Here is a 25,245-nt window from a genome sequence, read left to right as displayed (position 1 = left end):
GTCCCTCCCCCCATATTTAAAAAATTGTTTCCCATGGTCGACCCCAGAAAGGACTTATGGCAGACAGTCCCCAAGGTCGAGGGAGCGGTTTCCACTTTAAACAAACGCACCACTATACCCATAGAAGATAGTTGTGCTTTCAAAGATCCTATGGATAAAAAATTAGAAGGTTTACTTAAAAAGATGTTTGTTCAGCAGGGTTACCTTCTACAACCAATTTCATGCATTGTCCCTGTCGCTACAGCCGCGTGTTTCTGGTTCGATGAGCTGGTAAAGGCGGTCGATAGTGATTCTCCTCCTTATGAGGAGATTATGGACAGAATCAATGCTCTCAAATTGGCTAATTCTTTCACCCTAGACGCCACTTTGCAATTGGCTAGGTTAGCGGCTAAGAATTCTGGGTTTGCTATTGTGGCGCGCAGAGCGCTTTAGTTGAAATCTTGGTCAGCTGATGCGTCTTCCAAGAACAAGCTACTTAACATTCCTTTCAAAGGGAAAACGCTGTTTGGCCCTGACTTGAAAGAGATTATCTCTGATATCACTGGGGGTAAGGGCCACGCCCTTCCTCAGGATCGGCCTTTCAAGGCCAAAAATAAACCTAATTTTCGTCCCTTTCGTAGAAACGGACCAGCCCAAAGTGCTACGTCCTCTAAGCAAGAGGGTAATACTTCTCAAGCCAAGCCAGCTTGGAGACCAATGCAAGGCTGGAACAAGGGAAAGCAGGCCAAGAAACCTGCCACTGCTACCAAGACAGCATGAAATGTTGGCCCCCGATCCGGGACCGGATCTGGTGGGGGGCAGACTCTCTCTCTTCGCTCCGGCTTGGGCAAGAGATGTTCTGGATCCTTGGGCGCTAGAAATAGTCTCCCAAGGTTATCTTCTGGAATTCAAGGGGCTTCCCCCAAGGGGGAGGTTCCACAGGTCTCAGTTGTCTTCAGACCACATAAAAAGACAGGCATTCTTACGTTGTGTAGAAGACCTGTTAAAAATGGGAGTGATTCATCCTGTTCCATTAGGAGAACAAGGGATGGGGTTCTACTCCAATCTGTTCATAGTTCCCAAAAAAGAGGGAACGTTCAGACCAATCTTAGATCTCAAGATCTTAAACAAGTTTCTCAAGGTTCCATCGTTCAAAATGGAAACCATTCGAACAATTCTTCCTTCCATCCAGGAAGGTCAATTCATGACCACGGTGGATTTAAAGGATGCGTATCTACATATTCCTATCCACAAGGAACATCATCGGTTCCTAAGGTTCGCATTCCTGGACAAGCATTACCAGTTCGTGGCGCTTCCTTTCGGATTAGCCACTGCTCCAAGGATTTTCACAAAGGTACTAGGGTCCCTTCTAGCTGTGCTAAGACCAAGGGGCATTGCTGTAGTACCTTACTTGGACGACATTCTGATTCAAGCGTCGTCCCTTCCTCAAGCAAAGGCTCACACGGACATCGTCCTGGCCTTTCTCAGATCTCACGGATGGAAAGTGAACGTGGAAAAGAGTTCTCTATCTCCGTCAACAAGGGTTCCCTTCTTGGGAACAATAATAGACTCTTTAGAAATGAGGATTTTTCTGACAGAGGCCAGAAAAACAAAACTTCTAGACTCTTGTCGGATACTTCATTCCGTTCCTCTTCCTTCCATAGCGCAGTGCATGGAAGTGATAGGCTTGATGGTAGCGGCAATGGACATAGTTCCTTTTGCGCGCATTCATCTAAGACCATTACAACTGTGCATGCTCAGTCAGTGGAATGGGGACTATACAAACTTGTCTCCGAGGATACAAGTAAATCAGAGGACCAGAGACTCACTCCGTTGGTGGCTGTCCCTGGACAACCTGTCACAAGGGATGACCTTCCGCAGACCAGAGTGGGTCATTGTCACGACCGACGCCAGTCTGATGGGCTGGGGCGCGGTCTGGGGATCCCTGAAAGCTCAGGGTCTTTGGTCTCGGGAAGAATCTCTTCTACCGATAAATATTCTGGAACTGAGAGCGATATTCAATGCTCTCAAGGCTTGGCCTCAGCTAGCGAGGGCCAAGTTCATACGGTTTCAATCAGACAACATGACAACTGTTGCGTACATCAACCATCAGGGGGGAACAAGGAGTTCCCTGGCGATGGAAGAAGTGACCAAAATCATTCTATGGGCGGAGTCTCACTCCTGCCACCTGTCTGCTATCCACATCCCAGGAGTGGAAAATTGGGAAGCGGATTTTCTGAGTCGTCAGACATTGCATCCGGGGGAGTGGGAACTCCATCCGGAAATCTTTGCCCAAGTCACTCAACTGTGGGGCATTCCAGACATGGATCTGATGGCCTCTCGTCAGAACTTCAAAGTTCCTTGCTACGGGTCCAGATCCAGGGATCCCAAGGCGGCTCTAGTGGATGCACTAGTAGCACCTTGGACCTTCAAACTAGCTTATGTATTCCCGCCGTTTCCTCTCATCCCCAGGCTGGTAGCCAGGATCAATCAGGAAAGGGCGTCGGTGATCTTGATAGCTCCTGCGTGGCCACGCAGGACTTGGTATGCAGATCTGGTGAATATGTCATCGGCTCCACCATGGAAGCTACCTTTGAGACGAGACCTTCTTGTTCAAGGTCCGTCCGAACATCCGAACCTGGTCTCACTCCAGCTGACTGCCTGGAGATTGAACGCTTGATCTTATCGAAGCGAGGGTTCTCAGATTCTGTTATCGATACTCTTGTTCAGGCCAGAAAGCCTGTAACTAGAAAGATTTACCACAAAATTTGGAAAAAATATATCTGTTGGTGTGAATCTAAAGGATTCCCTTGGGACAAGGTTAAGATTCCTAAGATTCTATCCTTCCTTCAAGAAGGATTGGAAAAAGGATTATCTGCAAGTTCCCTGAAGGGACAGATTTCTGCCTTGTCTGTGTTACTTCACAAAAAGCTGGCAGCTGTGCCAGATGTTCAAGCCTTTGTTCAGGCTCTGGTTAGAATCAAGCCTGTTTACAAACCTTTGACTCCTCCTTGGAGTCTCAACTTAGTTCTTTCAGTTCTTCAGGGGGTTCCGTTTGAACCCTTACATTCCGTTGATATTAAGTTATTATCTTGGAAAGTTTTGTTTTTGGTTGCAATTTCTTCTGCTAGAAGAGTTTCAGAATTATCTGCTCTGCAGTGTTCTCCTCCTTATCTGGTGTTCCATGCAGATAAGGTGGTTTTACGTACTAAACCTGGTTTTCTTCCAAAAGTTGTTTCTAACAAAAACATTAACCAGGAGATTATCGTACCTTCTCTGTGTCCGAAACCAGTTTCGAAGAAGGAACGTTTGTTGCACAATTTGGATGTTGTTCGCGCTCTAAAATTCTATTTAGATGCTACAAAGGATTTTAGACAAACATCTTCCTTGTTTGTTGTTTATTCCGGTAAAAGGAGAGGTCAAAAAGCAACTTCTACCTCTCTCTCTTTTTGGATTAAAAGCATCATCAGATTGGCTTACGAGACTGCCGGACGGCAGCCTCCCGAAAGAATCACAGCTCATTCCACTAGGGCTGTGGCTTCCACATGGGCCTTCAAGAACGAGGCTTCTGTTGATCAGATATGTAGGGCAGCGACTTGGTCTTCACTGCACACTTTTACCAAATTTTACAAGTTTGATACTTTTGCTTCTTCTGAGGCTATTTTTGGGAGAAAGGTTTTGCAAGCCGTGGTGCCTTCCATCTAGGTGACCTGATTTGCTCCCTCCCATCATCCGTGTCCTAAAGCTTTGGTATTGGTTCCCACAAGTAAGGATGACGCCGTGGACCGGACACACCTATGTTGGAGAAAACAGAATTTATGTTTACCTGATAAATTACTTTCTCCAACGGTGTGTCCGGTCCACGGCCCGCCCTGGTTTTTTAATCAGGTCTGATAATTTATTTTCTTTAACTACAGTCACCACGGTATCATATGGTTTCTCCTATGCAAATATTCCTCCTTAACGTCGGTCGAATGACTGGGGTAGGCGGAGCCTAGGAGGGATCATGTGACCAGCTTTGCTGGGCTCTTTGCCATTTCCTGTTGGGGAAGAGAATATCCCACAAGTAAGGATGACGCCGTGGACCGGACACACCGTTGGAGAAAGTAATTTATCAGGTAAACATAAATTCTGTTTTTAGCATGAAAGTCAAGCTAGCTTTACAACATAGCTCTTCCATTTTTTGTTGAGTATTTAAATTTCAAAAGAATAACTACTAAGTGGAAATTATCAATATTATTTATCTCTCATGTGAAAATGTGGCATTAAAAGGGGCTCCCATACTTTTGTTGACATAAAACCTTCTGCAACTTGGTATGTGGTGTTTACATTTACTATTAGTATAAGTTACATTACTGAGCATTTGTAGTTTATGATTTACTATCATCTCATTTGCTTCATTCTCTTGGTATCCTGTTGAAAAGCATACCTAGGTAGGCTTAGGGGCAGCATTGCACTACTGGGAGCTAGCTGCTGATTGGTGGCTGCACACATATACCTCTTGTCATTTACTTGCCTGATATGTTCAGCTAGCTCCCAGTAGCGCAATGCTGCTCCTTCAACAAAGAATATTTAGAGAATTAAAGGGACACTGAACCCAAATTTTTTTCTTTCGTGATTCAGATAGAGCCTGCAATTTTAGGCAACTTTCTAATTTACTCCTATTATCAATTTTTGTTCGTTCTCTTGCTATCTTTATTTGAAAAAGGCATCTAAGCTTTTTTTTTATTCAGGACTCTGGACTGCAGTTTTTTATTGGTGGATGAGTTTTTCCACCAATCAGCAAGAATAACCCAGGTTGTTCACCAAAAATGGGCCGGCATCTAAACTTACATTCTTGCATTTCAAATAAAGATACCAAGAGAATGAAGAAAATTTCATAATAGGAGTAAATTAGAAAGTTGCTTAAAATTTCATGCTCTATCTGAATCACAAAAGAATAAATTTGGGTTCAGTGTACCTTTTTAAGCAAGTTTTATTATTAATTGAAAAAGTCAATTAAAATTCTATGTTCTATCTGAATCATGAGAGAAAAAATTGGGTTTTGAGCACAACCATCATATGTATGTGTCTCAATGTGATTTGTTTAGAGCCATTGTCTGTATGTGATGAGCTGCTATTAAGGTTGCCATGTTTTCCTGGCCACTTGTAAGTTACACATGCTGCGGTGTGTGTAGGGAGGAATATGAATAGTGCATATAAATACTGCTGTATGGAAACACAATACATGTTCCTCCCTGCACACCCCGCAGATTGTGTAATTCATAAGTTTCCAGGAAACATGGCTGAGATGGCAACCCTAGCTGCTATACAACATTTTCATATACAAATTCAGACTGACTGGAATGGAGCGAATAGTAACAAAAGTGAATTTATTTTAAAAATATTGAGCTCTAAATGAAGCACATTTTACCCCTCCCCCATAAGGTCTTTATGGCCAAAAAAACCCCATAATTTGGTAAGTTCCCAATGAGAAATGAGCTTAATAAATGGTTTTGTATTCATATGGCGATGTATATATTGCCACAGCATAGGGAGAACTTACCAATAATAATATAGTGAGGTATGTGTAAATATGGATAGCACATTTAACATTAAAAGAAGCAAGAAAATGAATGCAAGGATTCCTGAAACAAATGCTTATTTCACCTTTTCATGTGGATTCTCTGGATAGCAGGTGTTCTCTGTAACCGGGGCTGTGGTGTTTTACAAAGGGGAAACAAATTAAAAAGAGCATTCTAATTGAATGAATACCCAGATTTGGATTTTCAAACAGTTGTGCTGTTTTGAATATAAAAATCAAACAAAACAATAACACACAGAAAACAAATATTTTTGACAGGGATATTGTTGGTGTTATGTTTATTTATACATTTTCTAGTTTTCATACCTTCTGTTTGCAGTAGCACTGTTCTGTAGTACTGTATACCTATTCTCAGACTTGCTATCAGACTTTTTTTCTGTGCCAGTTTGTGCCCTCTCATTTGCATACTGTTACCTGATTCCCCTGCACTTTACGTCAGGGCCGCAGAATATCTAAATTAATATCTTATTTGATGAACTGGCATCTACAGTTTACGGATTAGAATGAATAATCGGTTTGTGTGTGTGCATTAAAGGGACAGTAAAGTCAAAATTAAACTTTCATGATTCGGCTAGAGCATGCAATTTTGAACAACTTTCTAATTTTACATCTGTTATCAAATTTGTTTTGTTCCCTTTGGTATCTTTTATTTACTCTACGGCAGCAGTGCTTTGTAACATTATTTGTAGCTTTGTAATACATTGTTGCAAAACACTGCTGCCATAGAGTATTAAAGACACGTGCACACTACTGAGCTCTTATGAGCCTACCTAGTTTTACTCTTCAATAAAAGATACCAAGAGAACAAAGCAAATTTGATAACAGAAGTCAATTGGAAAGTTTTTCAAAATTGCATGCTCTATGCGAATCATGAAAGATTAATGTTGACTTTACTGTCCCTTTAAGTTTACTTTGTTGCAAAATGTTTTAAATAATTACTCAATTTTTCTTACTGTATCACAGAGAAATCAATGTTCAGTGAAGGTGCACTGTTTCTACATAGTGGTTCTTTAAAAGTGTTGAAAATCTCAATAAGCAGGATATATATAATCTCTTAAAAATTCCACTAGTCTGGATGAGTAAGAAATTGCAATGACCGAGTTAGAAATTTTACTGTTTCCTATCATTTATATTGAGTGGACTAGTTACTTTTTCCCTCTGGGCTAGTATGCCCGACTAGTAATCTACAGTGATATCTTTCCACCCGTGTTTGTTTATGTATGTATGCGTGTTTGTGTATGCGTGTTTGTGTGTGCGTGTTTGTGTGTGCGTGTGTTTGTGTGTGCGTGTGTTTGTGTGTGCGTGTGTTTGTGTGTGCGTGTGTTTGTGTGTGCGTGTGTTTGTGTGTGCGTGTGTTTGTGTGTGCGTGTGTTTGTGTGTGCGTGTGTGTGTGTGTGTGTGTGTGTGTGTGTGTTTATGTATGTGTGTTTATGTATGTTTGTGTGTGTGTGTGTTTATGTATGTGTATGTGTGTATGTATATACTGTTCCAGTAAACCTAAGTCTTCCCCAGACTTCCATTAACCCTAAATGTTATCTCTTCCCACTGCAACTATCATTTTTTAGCTCTACCTGTATTATAAAACTTATTAAAAATACATTGCTAACTACTTGTCAGCTCTATTTTCACAACAAGATGTGCTTTACAATGTTTGTAATGCTTATAAATGATATGCTGACATATGGTTTCGGGTTTGGAGTTATGAAATATGTTTAAAGGCCTAAAGCAGATGATGTGCACACAGGGTTTACATTTATAAGAGGAAAATGTTTTTACATGCTTTAGTTGATTTAACTTAATCATTCTATTGGTTCATATGTTGAATGGATAATTATGTTTTTGAGCAGAAAGACATTAGTACAAATATTATCTTTACTGTTTGAAGAAGCTAAAACAATTTTTCTCTCTCTTTATAGATTCTGCCAGAGAAAAATCCACACTTGTATGAGGATAACTCAACCATCAAGGTACAGTGTGTGCATTTAATACATTGTTTACAAGAGTAATTATTACATTATCAGTAATGTTTGCCAGTGTTTATTTTATTCTTTTATTTTTTTTTTTATCAGAAATAAAAGCTAAAAATAATATCCGTTTATATAAATGCACAAATGTGCTATATTTGTTGCAAATACAAGAGACGTTTTCTAGGTGTCATTGACGTTTCAGGTATAAATAACTTTAGCAAGTACAACATACTTGTGATTAATGCTCTGCATGCGTAGGCTGGATCTATCTAGATGGGGGGCTTGTGGTGGCCATACGTAAATGGGATGGCTCTTATGTAGTGATCTAGTCCACTGCTCCCAGCCATATTTATCAACGTCTATCTATATCCCAATGTTAGGGTTGTGATATATTAGTATCCTGAATGTCAAATGAATCAAGAACCCTTAAAAATACACGCAAAACATAGAAATATATTTGTTCCCTGTAGAAATAAACTGAAAACGAAATAACCTTGCTGATAGTCAGAGGCATAAAAACTCACAAGGTTTGAAGGTCCCACTGTGGCACTCTTGTCTCCTTCTTCTGTTCCTGACTCAATGCAGGTCATTGGTCAGAGGCTTTTCTACTAACAGATAAAGCTCACATTGGGATTATAGCTATAAATGCATTTGTATTCAGCACCTCTATCAATCTTGCCTTGGGTAACATTTTTACATATATATATATATATATATAATTTCTTCCTTATTTATTATTTAGACTTCAGTTGAGGAATGCCCAACTAAGAGCTAGATTTTAAGTGGCACGCTAACTGCATTCCGCGGCTCTTCACGCATGTCAGAAGTAGCATGCTTATTACGAGTTGAAAGTAAACTTGTTGAACTTAACGTGCGTCGGGATAGCGTTACTTCAGAGCTCTGGTTAACTGTTACACTCGACTAAAAATGGGGAAAAAACGTCAAAAATGCATTTAAAAGTATAGTTATCATAACACAGTCTTATAAACATTATTTATTGATATGATATGAGGTCTCAGGTGTTAGATGTGAAATATTAATATTTCATGTCGGGTTAGCGCACTTGGTTAAACAGAAGAAATGTGGGTCACCAATCTATAAAAAGAAATGAAGTAAAGCTCAGGTCAGATACATACATTAGGCTCATAGAATTATTTACTTGTTTGTTTATAATGTCTCATTTGCATTGGGACAGAAATAGAGTGCAGTGCATGAAATGTTAGCTGGTCATCTTTGGATAGACCTTAAGGTAGGGATAGGTCTTATACAAAGAACGAGCACATGTGTACCTCACTGTACTTTGTACACTCACATGGGACTCATGTGAAATGCATTTAAATAAACTGTGGGATTAAAAGGGGACAGCAGAGGTTTGGTACTGGAGTCTTATGGGTTAAACGGGGAATTGTGTTTTCTGGGTGTAATAAAACTACTTCTCTGCTGCTCTAGTGAAGAAGATGAGAACATTAGGGGAAGCCTCTGAGGGCTGTGTGTACCCCCTGGCTGACAAATGCCTGCTTGTTAGGATCTCCAGTTAGTACAGTAATTTGCCATATTCAGCTTCTGTACCCATCTTAAGATTTTTTTTCTTCTCAAGCAATGAATCTTAAAACAGCCTGTAAGGGGTGGTGGGGGGGGGGGGGAGATATTGTGTCATTTAGACTCAGTACTTGGCGTTTCTGTCATTTACTGATGGAATTATATTTGCTACTCTTTATTTAGACTCTTTTCTTCACTCCATGGTTGTGACTGCACACAATCTGATACTACAAGGGGAAGAATTTTGTAGGGATGTTTTGCAAATATATAGCTCTGCACAGCTGCATACTTTGGTAAGCGGTTTGCTTTATGATTAATTTACCAGAGTATTTATACAGGCACTAAACATGTAAGCTTAATGCTCAGTATCTTATCTAGCTCTCCCTGTTGCATAGCAATTTAGAGCACAATTCCAGGGTCCGTTTATTTATTCCTTGCACAAATCCCTTATGGTTCTGCCTGCCAGATTGCTCAGTAATGCACTGAAAAGCAGGTTACTGCTGATCCTTCGGCAAGAGAAATCTCTGCAGTGTACAGACAGATGTTGTTGGAGCAGTCAGCTGTATTCAGGCATGCCATAAGTTTATTGCTTTACATTTTCTTTTGCTTTCTGACCAGCCACATATAGTAAGAGTCAAAATATCTAGTCATCAGGGACGGAACTACCATTTGTGCAGCAGGTGCTGTTGCGCCAGAACTCAAGTGCTAGGGGGTAATAGCAGCCAGGGTATTCAAAGGTGTGTGCAGAATGTGTACAATCCTAATGCGGGGGAGCCTTTTGTTAGTGCAGAATGCGCTATCATCCACCCCTATCTATCTATCCTCAAAATCATTATACAGAGCAGCATATATATAATTACTATTGCTTGATACTGAGTTACCTTGGGGGCCCAAAAAATGTTTGAACCAGGCCCCTCTGAGTAGGTCCACTACTGCTGATCATATTCTGTTTAATCACATTTGCTTAAAGGGGCAGTCAAATCCAAAATAAACTTTTATGATTTAAATAGGGCAAGTAATTTTAAAAAAACTTTTCAATTTATTTTTATCACCAATTTAGCTTTCTTCTCTTGGTATTCTTAGTTGAAATATAAACCTAGGTAGGCTCATATGCTAATTTCTTAGACCTTGAAGGCCGCCTCTAATCTGAATATATTTTGACAGTTTTTCACCACTAGAGGGCGTTAGTTCATGTATTTCATATAGATAACATTGAGCTCACGCATGTGAAGTTACCTAGGAGTTAGCACTGATTGGCTAAAATGCAAGTTTGTCAAAATAACTGAAATAATGGGGCAGTTTGCAGAGGCTTAGATACAAGGTAATTACAGGTAAAAAGTGTATTAATATAACTGTTGGTTATGCAAAACTGGGGAATTGTTAATAAAGGGATTATCTATCTTTTTAAACAACAAAAAATCTGATGTGGACTGTCCCTTTAATCTAAATGTGGAAATCTATATATAAAAATGTATATTTTAAATTATTTCAGAATAATAAAATGTTCAGTTTCACCATGAAGGCAATTCAGCAATTGAAAATGTTTGTTTCCCAGACTTAAAAGCATAAATGTCAAGGTGTCCTTTGCCTCTTTATTTCTCCCTGTGTTTTATTTCTGTCCTTTCTATGCCTCAATGATGGATTCTTTTTTTTTTCTTTTTTTTTTATCTCCTCCTCTGAGTCTTTCTAAGAACACAGCATTATTGGTATTGATAGCCTGGCTCTCATTACACGTTCACTGTAAACATATACAGCCTTTTTTCAGATCCTAAATTTACTGTATCCAAAGTAGAGAAAAAAGCTTTTTGTTCATTCAGAAACATTTGCAAAATGTTATAAACGGGGATGAGAGAAAATTAATCTCCCCCCCCCCCCCCCAAGATATGGCGAGTTTACGACGTCATCAATTACTAGTGGGAATGTCTCTCCTGTCCAGCAGGAAGCAGCAAAGAGCACCACAGCAAAACTAGTAAATATCACTCCCCTTCCCATAATCCCCAGCCATTCTCTTTGCCTCTGTCAATGGAGGAGGCGAAGTTTGGTGTCTGAGGAAATGTAATCCTTTATAGGGATAGTTTTCCCTGCAAGCAAGGATTTGGGTATAGCTATAGTCCATGTTTATCTCTGCTGCAGAATAGTGGTGGCTTTTAAGCGTTTAGGAAGTTGTAAGGTGGTGCTTACTTTGTTTCCTAACTTATTGCTGCCCTAAGTATAGAAAGCCAGAGTTGGTTACTCTGTTCTTTTTTCCCCCACAGGTCTCTGTAAGGAGTTTGTGTCCTTTCACGCATTGTGAGCCGTCTTCCTGTCGGACAGCTAGACTGCAGGTAAGTGCTTTTTTGTCTTCTAGGTATAGGAGACTTTACACTTTAAAAGATTCATTATTTTTATTCTGAAGTTTATCTTTTTGTGATTTAGTATTCCTTTAAATAGTTTTTGATAGGTAGTATGCAGGCACTATGTGTTTTGGGGATTGCACGTTGGGACCGGGTGTTAAGATTTTTATTTTTGGCAAATGTTTATTTTGTTTATGTGGTAACGGTTATTGCTATGTCTTTTTCGGATTGTGCGCCTTTTTCTTGTCTGCGCTTTTCCGGATGTGCTGGTTATGTGATTCTTGTGTTTCAGTTATACGGAACAGATCGGCGTCTGTGTTGTTGCTGCAGTCTTATGTGCAGTTGCGTGACAGTCTCTGTGTCCTTTTCAAGTCTCCTGGAGTTGCGGTAGGCACCTCAGTACTGCTGAGGTGTAAAGGTTGTCAAGCTTTAGTTTTTTTGATAATGTTTTTATGTTCCTCTTAAAGTTGTCCTTTATTCAAATTAATTTTTTCCTGGGGCTGATTTTTCTTAGCTATGGACATGGATAATGATGATATTGTTTTTAATAAATGGTTATGATTAGAGGCGCAAATTGTTTCTCCTTTGCAATTTTGTACTATTTGTTTAGCTAGAATGCTACAATGTAAAGAAAAAATATTGCCTTATGAGCCTAATGTCTCTCAGGATGATGCTGTTCAGGCAATGTAACAGCCTTCTCCTCAAACGTCCCAAACCCCTATGGCATCACATGCAGTGCCCTGCGGTTTCTCTCAACCTCCTGGTGGGGTATATATATATCTTCTGCGGTATCTGCAGCTTTATATGCTTTTCCTGTTTTAGGATAACGCAAGAGGAAAACTTAACACTTAATAGATTATAAAGTGCCTGTTTCAGCAGCTACTATACAGGTCGATCTTCCTCATAACTCTAGGGAGGATGTTATGTGAAATCTGATTCTGACAGTGTTAATCTTTTAGAAGAAAAAAGAGCGTCTGGCAGCACATAGTAGTAATAAAATTATACGCTTTATTTAGCAATACTTCAGGCACACAGGTACATCATAGACTGAACGTCTATACGTTCAGTCTATGATGTACCTGTGTGCCTGAAGTATTGCTAAATAAAGTGTATCATTTTATTACTACTATGTGCTGCCAGACCCTCTTTTTTTCTTCTGGATATCATTGGCAAGTAATCCGCTGCCTCACGGGCATTGCACCCTATCACTGCAAGCATCAGTGTGCGAAGCTGGATACGGAAGCATCAGTGACGTCATCCATAGGAGCCTGCACCCGGAGTACGGCGTGTGAGCTGGAAGCGGCCTCTTCTTTTACCTGAAGTGTTAATCTTTTGTCTGAGGTGGAAGTAGTAAGCTTTAGCTTGAACACCTTTATGTTTTATTAAGAGGTTTTTGCTACTTTGGATGATTCTTAATCTCCTGTTGTAGCTAACCATAAGAAGTAAGCTTAACAGATTCTATGATGTCTCTTCCTCTATGGAAGTGTTTCCTCTTCCAGATCGTGTGATGGAGATTATTGCGCAGGAATGGGAAAACAAGGGATTCCTTTCTCCCCGTCTTCAGTTTTTAAGAAGATGTTTCCTATTGCTGAATCCATTAAGGATTCTTGGCACACAGTGCCTAAAGTAGAAGGGGCTATTTCTTCTCTGGCTAAGAGAACTGCAATCCCTATAGAGAATAGTTGCTCTTTTAAAGATCCAATGGATAAGAAGCTTGAGGTATATTTGAAAAAGATGTGCATCAGGGTCTTCAATAGCAATCTGCAGAGTGTATTGCCACAGTGACAAGTGCAGTATCTTATTGGCCTAATGCGTTATCTGAATCTATTTTAGAGGAAACTTTGTTGGAGGAAACTCAGGATAGGATTAAGGCTATTAAGCTAGCCAATTATTTTATTTCTGATGCAAACATGCAAGTTATTAAATTGGGGGTCAAGCTATCTGGTTTCTCTGTCTTGGCTCGCAGGGCTTTGTGGCTTAAGTCTTGGTCAGCTGATGTTTCCTCCAAGTCTAAGCTTTTGGCGCTTCCTTACAAGGGTAAGATTTTGTTTGGGCATGGACTGGCAGAAAAATATCTGATATTATGGGTGGAATAGGATCTTTTCTACTGCAAGACAAGAAAATTAGATTTAAGGGACGTCACAGTAATTTTCGTTCCTTTCGTAATTTCAAAGGTCAAAAGCCTTTCTCTTCCGCTTCCAGACAGGAGCAATCCAAGTCCCCTTGGAGACCCAGTCAGTCCTGGAACAAGGGAAAGCAATCTAAGAAACCCTCAGCTGAGTCTAAGTCAGCATGTTGGGTCGGCCCTCGGTCCAGAGTCAGATCAAGTGGGAGGCAGACTTTCCCTGTTTTATCGGGAGTGGTTATGAGATGTCCCAGATCCTTGGGCTGTGGGCATTGTTTCTCAGGGTTACAAGATAGAATTCAATTTTCTTCCTCCCAGGGGCAGGTTTCACCTCTCAAGGTTATCTGCAAGTCGGGTAAAAAGAGAGGCATTCTTGAACTGTGTTCAGGATCTTTTCTTTCTGGGAATGATAGTTCCAGTAAAGGAATAGGGTCTAGGATTCTATTCAAATCTGTTTGTAGTTCCCAAGAAAGAGGGAATTTTTCATCCCATTTTAGACCTAAAGTGTCTCAACAAATATCTCAGGGTGCCGTCCTTCAAAATGGAGACCATTTGGTCCATTCTTCCTTTGGTTCAGGAAGGTCAGTTCATGACGACCATAGACCTGAAGGACGCATATCTTCATGTCCCTATTCACAGGGATCATCGTAAGTTTCTGAGATTCGCTTTCCTAGACAAACATTTTCAGTTTGTGGCTCTTCTGTTTGGCCTTGCTACAGCTCCCAGAACCTTTTTCTAAGGTTCTGGGGCTCTCTTGGCAGTGTTCAGGTCTCAGGAAATTGCAGTGGTGCCTTACTTAGACAACATTTTTGTTCAGGCACCATCTTTTCAACAAGCAAGCTTCCATATAGAGATCTTGTTGTCTTTTTGATGTTCCCACGTATGGTAAGTGAATCTGGGAAATAGTTCCCTTGTTCCAGCTACAATGGTCGTGTTCTTAGGGACTATAATAGATTCCCTATCTATGAAGGTTTTTCTGACGGAGGTCAGGAAATCCAAAATTCTCTCTGCTTGTGTCTCTCTTCAGTCTACTTTTCGGCCATCTGTAGCCCAATGTATGGAAGTGATTGGGTTGATAGTCATTTCCATGGACATCATTCCCTTTGCTCGATTCCATTTGAGAGCTCTGCAATTATGCATGCTCAAGCAATGGAACGGAAACCATTTGGATCTGTCCCAGAGGATAGATATAGACGTGTTAATGAGAGACTCCCTTCTGTGGTGGTTTTCTCAGGAGCATCTGTCTCAGGGCACATGCTTCCGGAGACCTTCTTGGGTGATAGTTGCCAGCCTGCTAGGCTGGGGAGCAGTCTGGGACTTGTTACAGGCGCAGGGATTATGGACTCGGGAAGAGTCTGCTCTCCCCATAAACATCTTGGAGTTGAATGATTTACAATTCTCTATTAACTTGGCCTCAGTTGGCTTTAGCCCGCTTTATCAGATTTCAGTCGGACAATATCACCTCAGTGGCTTAGATCAACCATCAGGGAGGAACTCAGAGTTCCTTAGCCATGAGGGAGCTGGCTCGGATTATTCAGTTGGGTAGAAGCTCACAATTGTTGTCTATCTACCATCCACATTTCAGACGTGGACAATTGGGAAGCTGATTTTCTGAGCAAACAGACTTTTCATCCTGGGGACTGGGCTCTCCATCTGGAGGTGTTCTCCAGGTTAACCCTCAAATAAGGGGTCCCTGAGTTGGATCTGATGGCGTTGCGGCAGAACGCCAAGCTTCCAAGGTACGGTTCAAGGTCAAGAGATCCGCAGGCAGCTCTGATAGATGCTCTGGTGGTGCCTTGGGGTTTCGGTCTATTTTATCGGTTTCCTCCATTATCTCTCCTTCCACGAGTCATTACTCGTATCAAACAGGAGAGAGTGTCGGTAATTCTAATAGCTCCTGCATTGCCAAGCAGGATCTGGTATGTAGACCTAGTGAAGATGTCATCTCTGCCTCCTTGGAGGTTGCCTCTGAGGAAGGATCTTCTAACTCAGGGTCCTTTCTTCCATCCAAAAATCGTTTCTCTGAAACTGACTGGTTGGAGATTGAACTCTAAGTTTTGTCTAAGCGTGGTTTTTCTGAGTCGGTCATTGAGACCATAATTCAAGCTTGCAAGCCTGTTACTGTAAATTTACCATAAGGAATGGGTAAATGCCTTCATTGGTGTGAATCTATGGGCTACTCTTGGAGTAGGGTTAGGATTCCTAGAATTTTTTTCTTTTCTCCAGGAAGGTCTTGAGAAGGGGTTGTCAGTCAGAACTCTGAAAGGTCAGATTTCTGCTTTATCTATTCTGTCCCGATGTTCAATCCTTTTGTCAGGGCTTGGTCAGAATCATGCCTGTGTTTAAGTGGGTTACTCCTCCTTAGAGTCTTAACCTTGTTCTTAAGGTTTTGCACAGGCTCAGTTTGAGCCAATGCAATCCATAGATATTAAATTATTTTGGAAGGTTTTGTTTCTTGTTGCTATTTCTTCTGAGAGGAGAGTTTCAGAACTTTCTGCTTTGCAGTTTGATTCTCCTTACCTTATCTTTCATGCGGATAAGATGGTCCTACGTACTAGGTTGGGTTTTCTTCCTAAGGTAGTTTCAGTTAGGAATATTAATCAGGAAATTATTGTTCCTTCTCTTTGTCCCAATCCTCCTCCTCATAAGGAGCGTCTGTTGCACAACTTGGATGTAGTGCGTGCTTTAAAATTCTGTTTACTGGCGACTAAGGATTTTCTCCAGTCTTCTGCCCTTTTTGCTTGTTTCTGGGGAAAGCGTAAGGGTCAGAAGGCTACTGCTACTTCTCTTTCCTTTTGGTTGAAAAGTATGATTCGTTTTGCTTATGAGACTGCTGGACAGCAGCCTCCTGAGAGAGTTACAGCTCATTCCACTAGGGCTGTCTCGTCTTCTTGGGCTTTAAAAAATGAAGCTTCTGTGGAACAGATTTACAAGGCTGCAACTTGTTCCTCTCTGCACATTTTTTTCAAAATTTTATAAATTTCATACTTTTGCCTCAGCTGAGGCCTCTTTTGGGAGGAAGGTTCTTCAAGCGGTGGTGCCTTCTGTTTAGGTCCACCTGTCTTTTTCCCTCCCTAGTCATCTGTGTCCTCATTGGTTCCCACTAGTAACTGATGACGTGGACTCACCATATCTTAGGAAAGAAAACAACATTTATGCTTACCTGATGATAAATTTATTTCTGGATATGGTGAGTTCACGACCCCACCCTTATATTTAAGACAGTTATTTTTGATTAAACTTTAGGCACTTCCACACCTTTGTGTTATTCCTTTTTCCATTTCCCTTCGGTTGAATGACTGGGGATTATGGGAAGGGGAGTGATATTTAACAGCTTTGCTGTGATGCTCTTTGCCGACTCCTGCTGGACAGGAGAGATATTCCCACTAGTAATTGATGACGTTGTGGACTCGCCATATCCGGAAAGAAATACATTTATCAGGTAAGCATCAATTTTGTTATTCTTGTCTGCTTATAATAGTACATTCCCTCACAGACTGGTATTGTAGACGAATTTGCTCAAATTATCACTTCAGGCACTGATCTCAGTCATTCGATTACTTTTTTTCTTTTCTTTTACTATAGTGACAGTCCACTTGAGTTTTTTTTATTGTTTTAAAATATAGATGACCCCTTTAATATCCATTCTCCAGCTTTGCACAGCAAACATTGTTTTATTAATATACTTTATAACCTCTAAGTTTGCCTGTTTCTTAGCCTCAACAGGCAGCCCCTTATCTCAGAGATTTTTAAATCTTGCACAGCTAGCTAGACCAGGGGTGAGCAACTATCGACCTTCCTGATGTTATGGACTACATCTCCCATGATGCTTTGCCAGCATTATGGCTGAAAGAGCATTATGGGAGATGTAGATAATTGGAGATAATTGCCCACCCAGACAGTGCTAGTTCATGTGTGCCATACAAATAACATTGTGCTCACGAATGATAATGGTTTTACAAGAACCAGCAATGATTGGCTAAACTGCAAGATTGTGAAAAGCACTGAGATAAGGGGCAGTCTGCAGTGGCTTAGATACAGGTAATCATATAGGTAAAATCTATATTATTTTAACCATGTTGGTTATGCACAACTGGAGAAAGGGTAATAAAGGGATTATCTATCTTTTTACACAATAAGAATTTCCAAGTAGACTGTCCCTTTAAAGGGACATTAAAGTCATGTTTTTCTTTGTTGTTGTTTTTTTCTAAAAGAGCATTTTAATATGTATTACAGTTGTGTGTTTGTTTGTTTTTAATGTTGCTTTACTAAATAATATACACTACCAGTCAAAAGTTTTGGAACACCTTAATTTTTCCAGTTTTTAATAAAATGTATGCAGTTTAATGTCTCAATGTACTCTGTAAATAAATCATAGAACAAATAAACAATTGGACATAAAAATAAATCATGGAATAATTTTTTTTAACAAAATGTACTCTACATTTTTAACTCATTAAAGTAGCCACCTTTTGCAGATATAACAGCCGAACACACTGGTGGCATTCTTTCTACAATGGAAATCAAATATTGTTTGGAAAGTTCTTCCCAACACTGTTGCAGAAGTTCCCACAAATGTGTTGCACTTGTAGGTTGCTTTGCATTAACCCTTCTGTCCAGTTCATCCCAAACCAGCTCAATGGGGTTTAAGTCTGGAGATTGTGCTGGCCATTCCATGATTTGAAGCCTACTATTTTGTTCTTTTCTTCTAAGGTAGTTCTGACACAGCCTGCAGGTATGTTTTGGGTTGTTATCAACTAGGCATAAACCGGAGGGTATTGGATGGCACTGCAAAATGCTGTGGTAGTAGTTTTGGTTCAGGGTGCCACGCTGACTCTGGATCCAGCAAAAGAGCCCCAGACCATCACGTTTCCTCCTCCATGTTTGTTGGTCAGTAACACAAAGCAATGTTGCTTATGATGTGTGAATGGGAGATCGGAAAGAGGAGTACAGTAAGACCAATTACTTGATCTCATTATCAGCAACCTACCGGTGGGGAAAGCTGCTGAAACTCCATGCATGATTTATATAATATATTTAGCCATTTAGATGTTTTTTAGCAGGTTTTTTTGTATATTTATAGTTCCAGTAGTGTGCCTTTTTCTTGCCTCTGGCTCGACTACCTACACTTATGGATACTTTGATGTTGTCTTTATTAATTAAGAGAGGTATTTCTGGAATTTGGCTTCAAGGATTACTTCTTCCTTTTTTCTTTTTTTTTGGCGTGTGCAGAATTTTCACCCAAAAAAAACTTGTAGCATATTGTGTGATGCATTATCATCAATCAGAATACAGTCATATTGTAATAATTATGTCCAAACTTCCAAAAGTAATGCTTAGATTCCATATAGAATATGAGATCTTATTTTTATTTCTCCAAATCAAAAGTCCAATTAAGAAAAGTGCTTTCAGAGCTAAGACAAGAAAAACGTACTAGTGCCATAACTATGGAATGTTTAAAATCTGAGTCGGCAAGAAGGTAGAATTGGTTTAGTCCAGTGAAAGATCTGCATAGTCGGGTGGATTGATTAGCCTATTGTAAAGACTTGTCAAGGGCAGTGTGTATGGGTCTCCGGGGCTTTAGACCACAAATCATGCTTCAGGGTAGCAGAAACTAAAGTATCAGCAGCTGATCTATTTAAAACTATGGTTTTGGATATTTAGGGGTTGATTTATCAAGCCCTTCGCCTGCCTACGGCTGCAGGTTCTCACAAGAGAACCTGCAGTCTGTATTTAACAAGCAGCGGCCATCAGACCGCTGCTTCTCTTACATTTCGCCACCTCTTAGGTGGCGAATTTCAATCTCCCCGGTCTCATCCGACCGGGGAGATTGACAGCTGCTACCCGTATGTGATTGGCTGTGCACAGGCAGGAGGCAGCATTGCACAAGAGTGCAACGTTTGATTCTTGTGCAATGCTGAATTCCAGCAGCAGAATTCAGCCTGCGAGAGACGAGCTGCAGCGCGTCCGCCGCAGCTTGATAAATCGACCCCATAGTGTAGCTTCACCAACTATTGCAAATGGATGCTCTTGCTTTAGCTGAAACCGTATTACATTCAAAAGTGAAACGTTATTAATAAATTGGTATTTAAAAACATGCACATATCTTGTATACTTCAAAGGGGCATGAAAAACAAACCTTTTTCTCCAACATTGGTGTGTCCGGTCCACGGCGTCATCCTTACTTGTGGGATATTCTCTTCCCCAACAGGAAATGGCAAAGAGTCCCAGCAAAGCTGGTCACATGATCCCTCCTAGACTCCGCCCACCCCAGTCATTCTCTTTGCCGTTGCACAGGCAACATCTCCACGGAGATGGTTAAGAGTTTTTTGGTGTTTAAATGTAGTTTTATTCTTCTATCAAGTGTTTGTTATTTTAAAATAGTGCTGGTATGTACTATTTACTCTGAAACAGAAAAGTATGAAGATTTCTGTTTGTAAGAGGAAGATGATTTTAGCAGACAGTAACTGAAATCGATTGCTGTTTCCACACAGGACTGTTGAGATGAAGTAACTTCAGTTGGGGGAAACAGTTAGCAGTCTTTTCTGCTTAAGGTATGACTAGCCATATTTCTAACAAGACCATGTAATGCTGGAAGGCTGTCATTTCCCCTCATGGGGACCGGTAAGCCATTTTCTTAGTTAAACATAAAAGAATAAAGGGCTTCAAAAAGGGCTTAAAAACTGGTAGACATTTTTCTGGGCTAAAACAATTGCTTTACTAGGCATATTATGCAGATTCTAACTAATTATTGGTATTATAATCTTGGGGAATGTTTAGAAAAACGGCAGGCACTGTGTTGGACACCTTTTTCAGATGGGGGCCTTTCTAGTTATAGACAGAGCCTCATTCTGGGACTGTATAGGGGTTAAATGTAAAAACGGCTCCGGTTCCGTTAATTTAAGGGTTAAAGCTCTGAAATTTGGTGTGCAATACTTTTAATGCTTTAAGACACTGTGGTGAAATTTTGGTGAATTTTGAACAATTCCTTCATACTTTTTCACATATTCAGTAAAAAAGTGTTTTCAGTTTGAAATTTAAAGTGACAGTAACGGTTTTATTTTAAAACGTTTTTTGTGCTTTGTTGACAAGTTTAAGCCTGTTTAACATGTCTGTACCATCAGATAAGCTATGTTCTATATGTATGAAAGCCAATGTGTCTCCCCATTTAAATTTATGTGATAATTGTGCCATAGTGTCCAAACAAAGTAAGGACAGTAATGCAACAGATAATGATATTGCCCAAGATGATTCCTCAAATGAGGGGAGTAAACATGATACTACATCATCCCCTACTGTGTCTACACCAGTTATGCCCACACAGGAGGCCCCTAGTACATCTAGTGCGCCAATACTTATTACCATGCAACAATTAACGGCTGTAATGGATAACTCCATAGCAAATCTTTTATCCAAAATGCCTACTTATCAGAGAAAGCGCGATTGCTCTGTTTTAAACACTGAAGAGCAAGAGGACGCTGATGATAACTGTTCTGACATACCCTCACACCAATCTCAAGGGGCCATGAGGGAGGTTTTGTCTGATGGAGAAATTTCAGATTCAGGAAAAATTTCTCATCAAGCTGAACCTGATGTTGTGACATTTAAATTTAAATTAGAACATCTCCGCGCACTGCTTAAGGAGGTGTTATCTACTCTGGATGATTGTGACAATTTGGTCATTCCAGAGAAATTATGTAAGATGGACAAGTTCCTAGAGGTTCCGGTGCCCCCCGACGCTTTTCCTATACCCAAGCGGGTGGCGGACATAGTAAATAAAGAGTGGGTAAGGCCCGGCATACCTTTTGTCCCCCCCCCTATATTTAAGAAATTATTTCCTATAGTCGACCCCAGAAAGGACTTATGGCAGACAGTCCCCAAGGTCGAGGGGGCGGTTTCTACTCTAAACAAACGCACTACTATTCCTATCGAAGATAGTTGTGCTTTCAAAGATCCTATGGATAAGAAATTAGAGGGTTTGCTTAAAAAGATTTTTGTACAGCAAGGTTACCTTCTACAACCAATTTCATGCATTGTTCCTGTCACTACGGCAGCGTGTTTCTGGTTCGAGGAACTAGAAAAATCGCTCAGTAAAGAATCTTCGTATGAGGAGGTTATGGACAGAGTTCAAGCACTTAAATTGGCTAACTCTTTTGTTTTAGATGCCGCTTTGCAATTAGCTAGATTAGCGGCGAAAAATTCAGGGTTTGCTGTCGTGGCGCGCAGAGTGCTTTGGCTAAAGTCTTGGTCAGCGGATGTGTCTTCCAAGACAAAATTGCTTAACATTCCTTTCAAAGGTAAAACATTATTTGGACCTGATTTGAAAGAGATTATTTCAGACATCACTGGGGGAAAGGGCCACGCCCTCCCACAGGATAGGTCTTTTAAGGCTAATAATAAGCCTAATTTTCGTCCCTTTCGCAGCAACGGACCAGTCTCTAATTCTGTATCCTCTAAGCAAGAGGGTAATACTTCACAACCCAAACCAGCCTGGAAACCAATGCAAGGCTGGAACAAGGGTAAGCAGGCCAAGAAGCCTACCACTGCTACCAAAACAGCATGAAGGGATAGCCCCCGATCCGGGACCGGATCTAGTGGGGGGCAGACTTTCTCTCTTTGCTCAGGCTTGGGCAAGAGATGTTCAGGATCCTTGGGCGCTAGAAATAGTTTCTCAAGGTTATCTCCTGGAATTCAAGGAACTACCCCCAAGGGGAAGGTTCCACAGGTCTCAATTATCTTCAAACCAAATAAAGAGACAGGCATTCTTACATTGTGTAGAAGACCTGTTAAAGATGGGAGTGATACATCCAGTTCCAATAAGAGAACAAGGAATGGGATTTTATTCCAATCTGTTCATAGTTCCCAAAAAAGAGGGAACATTCAGACCAATTTTGGATCTAAAGATCCTAAACAAATTTCTCAGGGTACCATCGTTCAAAATGGAAACTATTCGAACGATCCTACCTACTATCCAGGAAAATCAATTTATGACTACCGTGGATTTAAAGGATGCGTACCTACATATTCCTATCCACAAGGAACATCATCAGTTCCTAAGGTTCGCTTTTCTGGACAAGCATTACCAGTTTGTGGCACTTCCATTTGGATTAGCCACTGCTCCAAGGATTTTCACAAAGGTACTAGGGTCCCTTCTAGCGGTTCTAAGACCAAGGGGCATTGCAGTAGTACCTTACTTGGACGACATCCTGATTCAAGCGTCGTCCCTGTCAAAAGCAAAGGCTCATACGGACATCGTCCTAGCCTTTCTCAGATCTCACAGATGGAAGGTGAACAAAGAAAAAAGTTCTCTGTCCCCTTCAACAAGAGTTCCCTTCTTGGGAACAATAATAGATTCCTTAGAAATGAGGATTTTTCTGACAGAGGTCATAAAATCAAAACTTCTAAGCTCTTGTCAAGTACTTCATTCTGTTCCTCGTCCTTCCATAGCGCAGTGCATGGAAGTAATAGGATTGATGGTTGCAACAATGGACATAGTTCCTTTTGCACGAATTCATCTAAGACCATTACAACTGTGCATGCTCAGACAGTGGAATGGGGATTATACAGACTTGTCTCCGACGATTCAAGTAGATCAAAAGACCAGAGATTCACTCCGTTGGTGGCTGACCCTGGACAATCTGTCACAGGGAATGAGCTTCCGCAGACCAGAGTGGGTCATTGTCACGACCGACGCCAGCCTAGTGGGCTGGGGCGCGGTCTGGGAATCCCTGAAAGCTCAGGGTCTATGGTCTCGGGAAGAGTCTCTTCTCCCGATAAACATTCTGGAACTGAGAGCGATATTCAATGCTCTCAGAGCTTGGCCTCAACTAGCAAAGGCCAAATTCATAAGGTTTCAGTCAGACAACATGACGACCGTTGCATATATCAATCATCAGGGGGGAACAAGGACTTCCCTGGCGATGAAAGAAGTGACCAAGATAATTCAATGGGCGGAGGATCACTCCTGCCACTTGTCTGCGATCCACATCCCAGGAGTGGAAAATTGGGAAGCAGATTTTCTGAGTCGTCAGACATTCCATCCGGGGGAGTGGGAACTCCATCCGGAAATCTTTGCCCAAATAACTCAATTATGGGGCATTCCAGACATCGATCTGATGGCGTCTCGTCAGAACTTCAAGGTTCCTTGCTACGGGTCCAGATCCAGGGATCCCAAGGCGACCCTAGTAGATGCACTAGTAGCACCTTGGACCTTCAACCTAGCTTATGTATTCCCACCGTTTCCTCTCATCCCCAGGCTGGTAGCCAGGATCAATCAGGAGAGGGCCTCGGTGATCTTGATAGCTCCTGCGTGGCCACGCAGGACTTGGTATGCAGACCTGGTGAATATGTCATCGGCTCCACCATGGAAGCTACCTTTGAGACAGGACCTTCTTGTTCAGGGTCCATTCGAACATCCGAATCTGGTTTCCCTCCAACTGACGGCTTGGAGATTGAACGCTTGATTTTATCAAAGCGTGGGTTTTCAGATTCTGTAATAGATACTCTGATTCAGGCTAGAAAGCCTGTAACTAGAAAAATTTACCATAAAATATGGAAAAAATATATCTGTTGGTGTGAATCTAAAGGATTCCCATGGAACAAAATAAAAATTCCTAAGATTCTATCCTTTCTACAAGAAGGTTTGGAGAAAGGATTATCTGCAAGTTCTCTGAAGGGACAGATCTCTGCTTTATCTGTTTTACTTCACAAAAGACTGGCAGCTGTGCCAGATGTTCAAGCATTTGTTCAGGCTCTGGTTAGGATCAAGCCTGTTTACAGACCTTTGACTCCTCCCTGGAGTCTAAATCTAGTTCTTTCAGTTCTTCAAGGGGTTCCGTTTGAACCCTTACATTCCGTAGATATTAAGTTATTATCTTGGAAAGTTTTGTTTTTGGTTGCAATTTCTTCTGCTAGAAGAGTTTCAGAGTTATCTGCTCTGCAGTGTTCTCCGCCCTATCTGGTGTTCCATACAGATAAGGTGGTTTTGCGTACTAAGCCTGGTTTTCTTCCGAAAGTTGTTTCCAACAAAAATATTAACCAGGAGATAGTTGTACCTTCTTTGTGTCCGAATCCAGTTTCAAAGAAGGAACGTATGTTACACAATTAGGACGTAGTCCGTGCTCTAAAATTCTATTTAGAGGCTACTAAAGATTTCAGACAAACATCTTCCTTGTTTGTTGTTTATTCTGGTAAAAGGAGAGGTCAAAAAGCGACTTCTACTTCTCTTTCCTTTTGGCTTAAAAGCATTATCCGATTGGCTTATGAGACTGCCGGATGGCAGCCTCCTGAAAGAATCACAGCTCACTCCACTAGGGCTGTGGCTTCCACATGGGCCTTCAAGAACGAGGCTTCTGTTGACCAGATATGTAAGGCAGCGACTTGGTCTTCACTGCACACTTTTGCCAAATTTTACAAATTTGATACTTTTGCTTCTTCGGAGGCTATTTTTGGGAGAAAGGTTTTGCAAGCCGTGGTGCCTTCCATTTAGGTGACCTGATTTGCTCCCTCCCTTCATCCGTGTCCTAAAGCTTTGGTATTGGTTCCCACAAGTAAGGATGACGCCGTGGACCGGACACACCAATGTTGGAGAAAACAGAATTTATGCTTACCTGATAAATTACTTTCTCCAACGGTGTGTCCGGTCCACGGCCCGCCCTGGTTTTTTAATCAGGTCTGATGAATTATTTTCTCTAACTACAGTCACCACGGTATCATATG

At 41.0% G+C, this 25,245-nt stretch overlaps 1 protein-coding gene across 1 annotated transcript in view; it reads left to right on the top strand.

Moving 5' to 3' along the window:
- RAPGEF5 (Rap guanine nucleotide exchange factor 5) overlaps positions 1-25,245 on the top strand; it is a 603,491-nt gene that overhangs the window by 165,866 nt on the left and 412,380 nt on the right. Inside the window, exon 2 of the mRNA XM_053714138.1 lies at positions 7,480-7,530. Coding sequence (XP_053570113.1) covers positions 7,480-7,530 — 51 coding nt within the window. The remainder of the gene's footprint in view (positions 1-7,479; positions 7,531-25,245) is intronic.

The sequence above is a fragment of the Bombina bombina genome, chromosome 5 (assembly GCF_027579735.1).
Source record: "Bombina bombina isolate aBomBom1 chromosome 5, aBomBom1.pri, whole genome shotgun sequence".
Classification (NCBI taxonomy): Eukaryota; Metazoa; Chordata; class Amphibia; order Anura; family Bombinatoridae; genus Bombina; species Bombina bombina.
The sequence above is the reverse complement of the archived record's forward strand: the minus strand, read 5'-3'. Positions and strand labels throughout refer to the sequence as shown.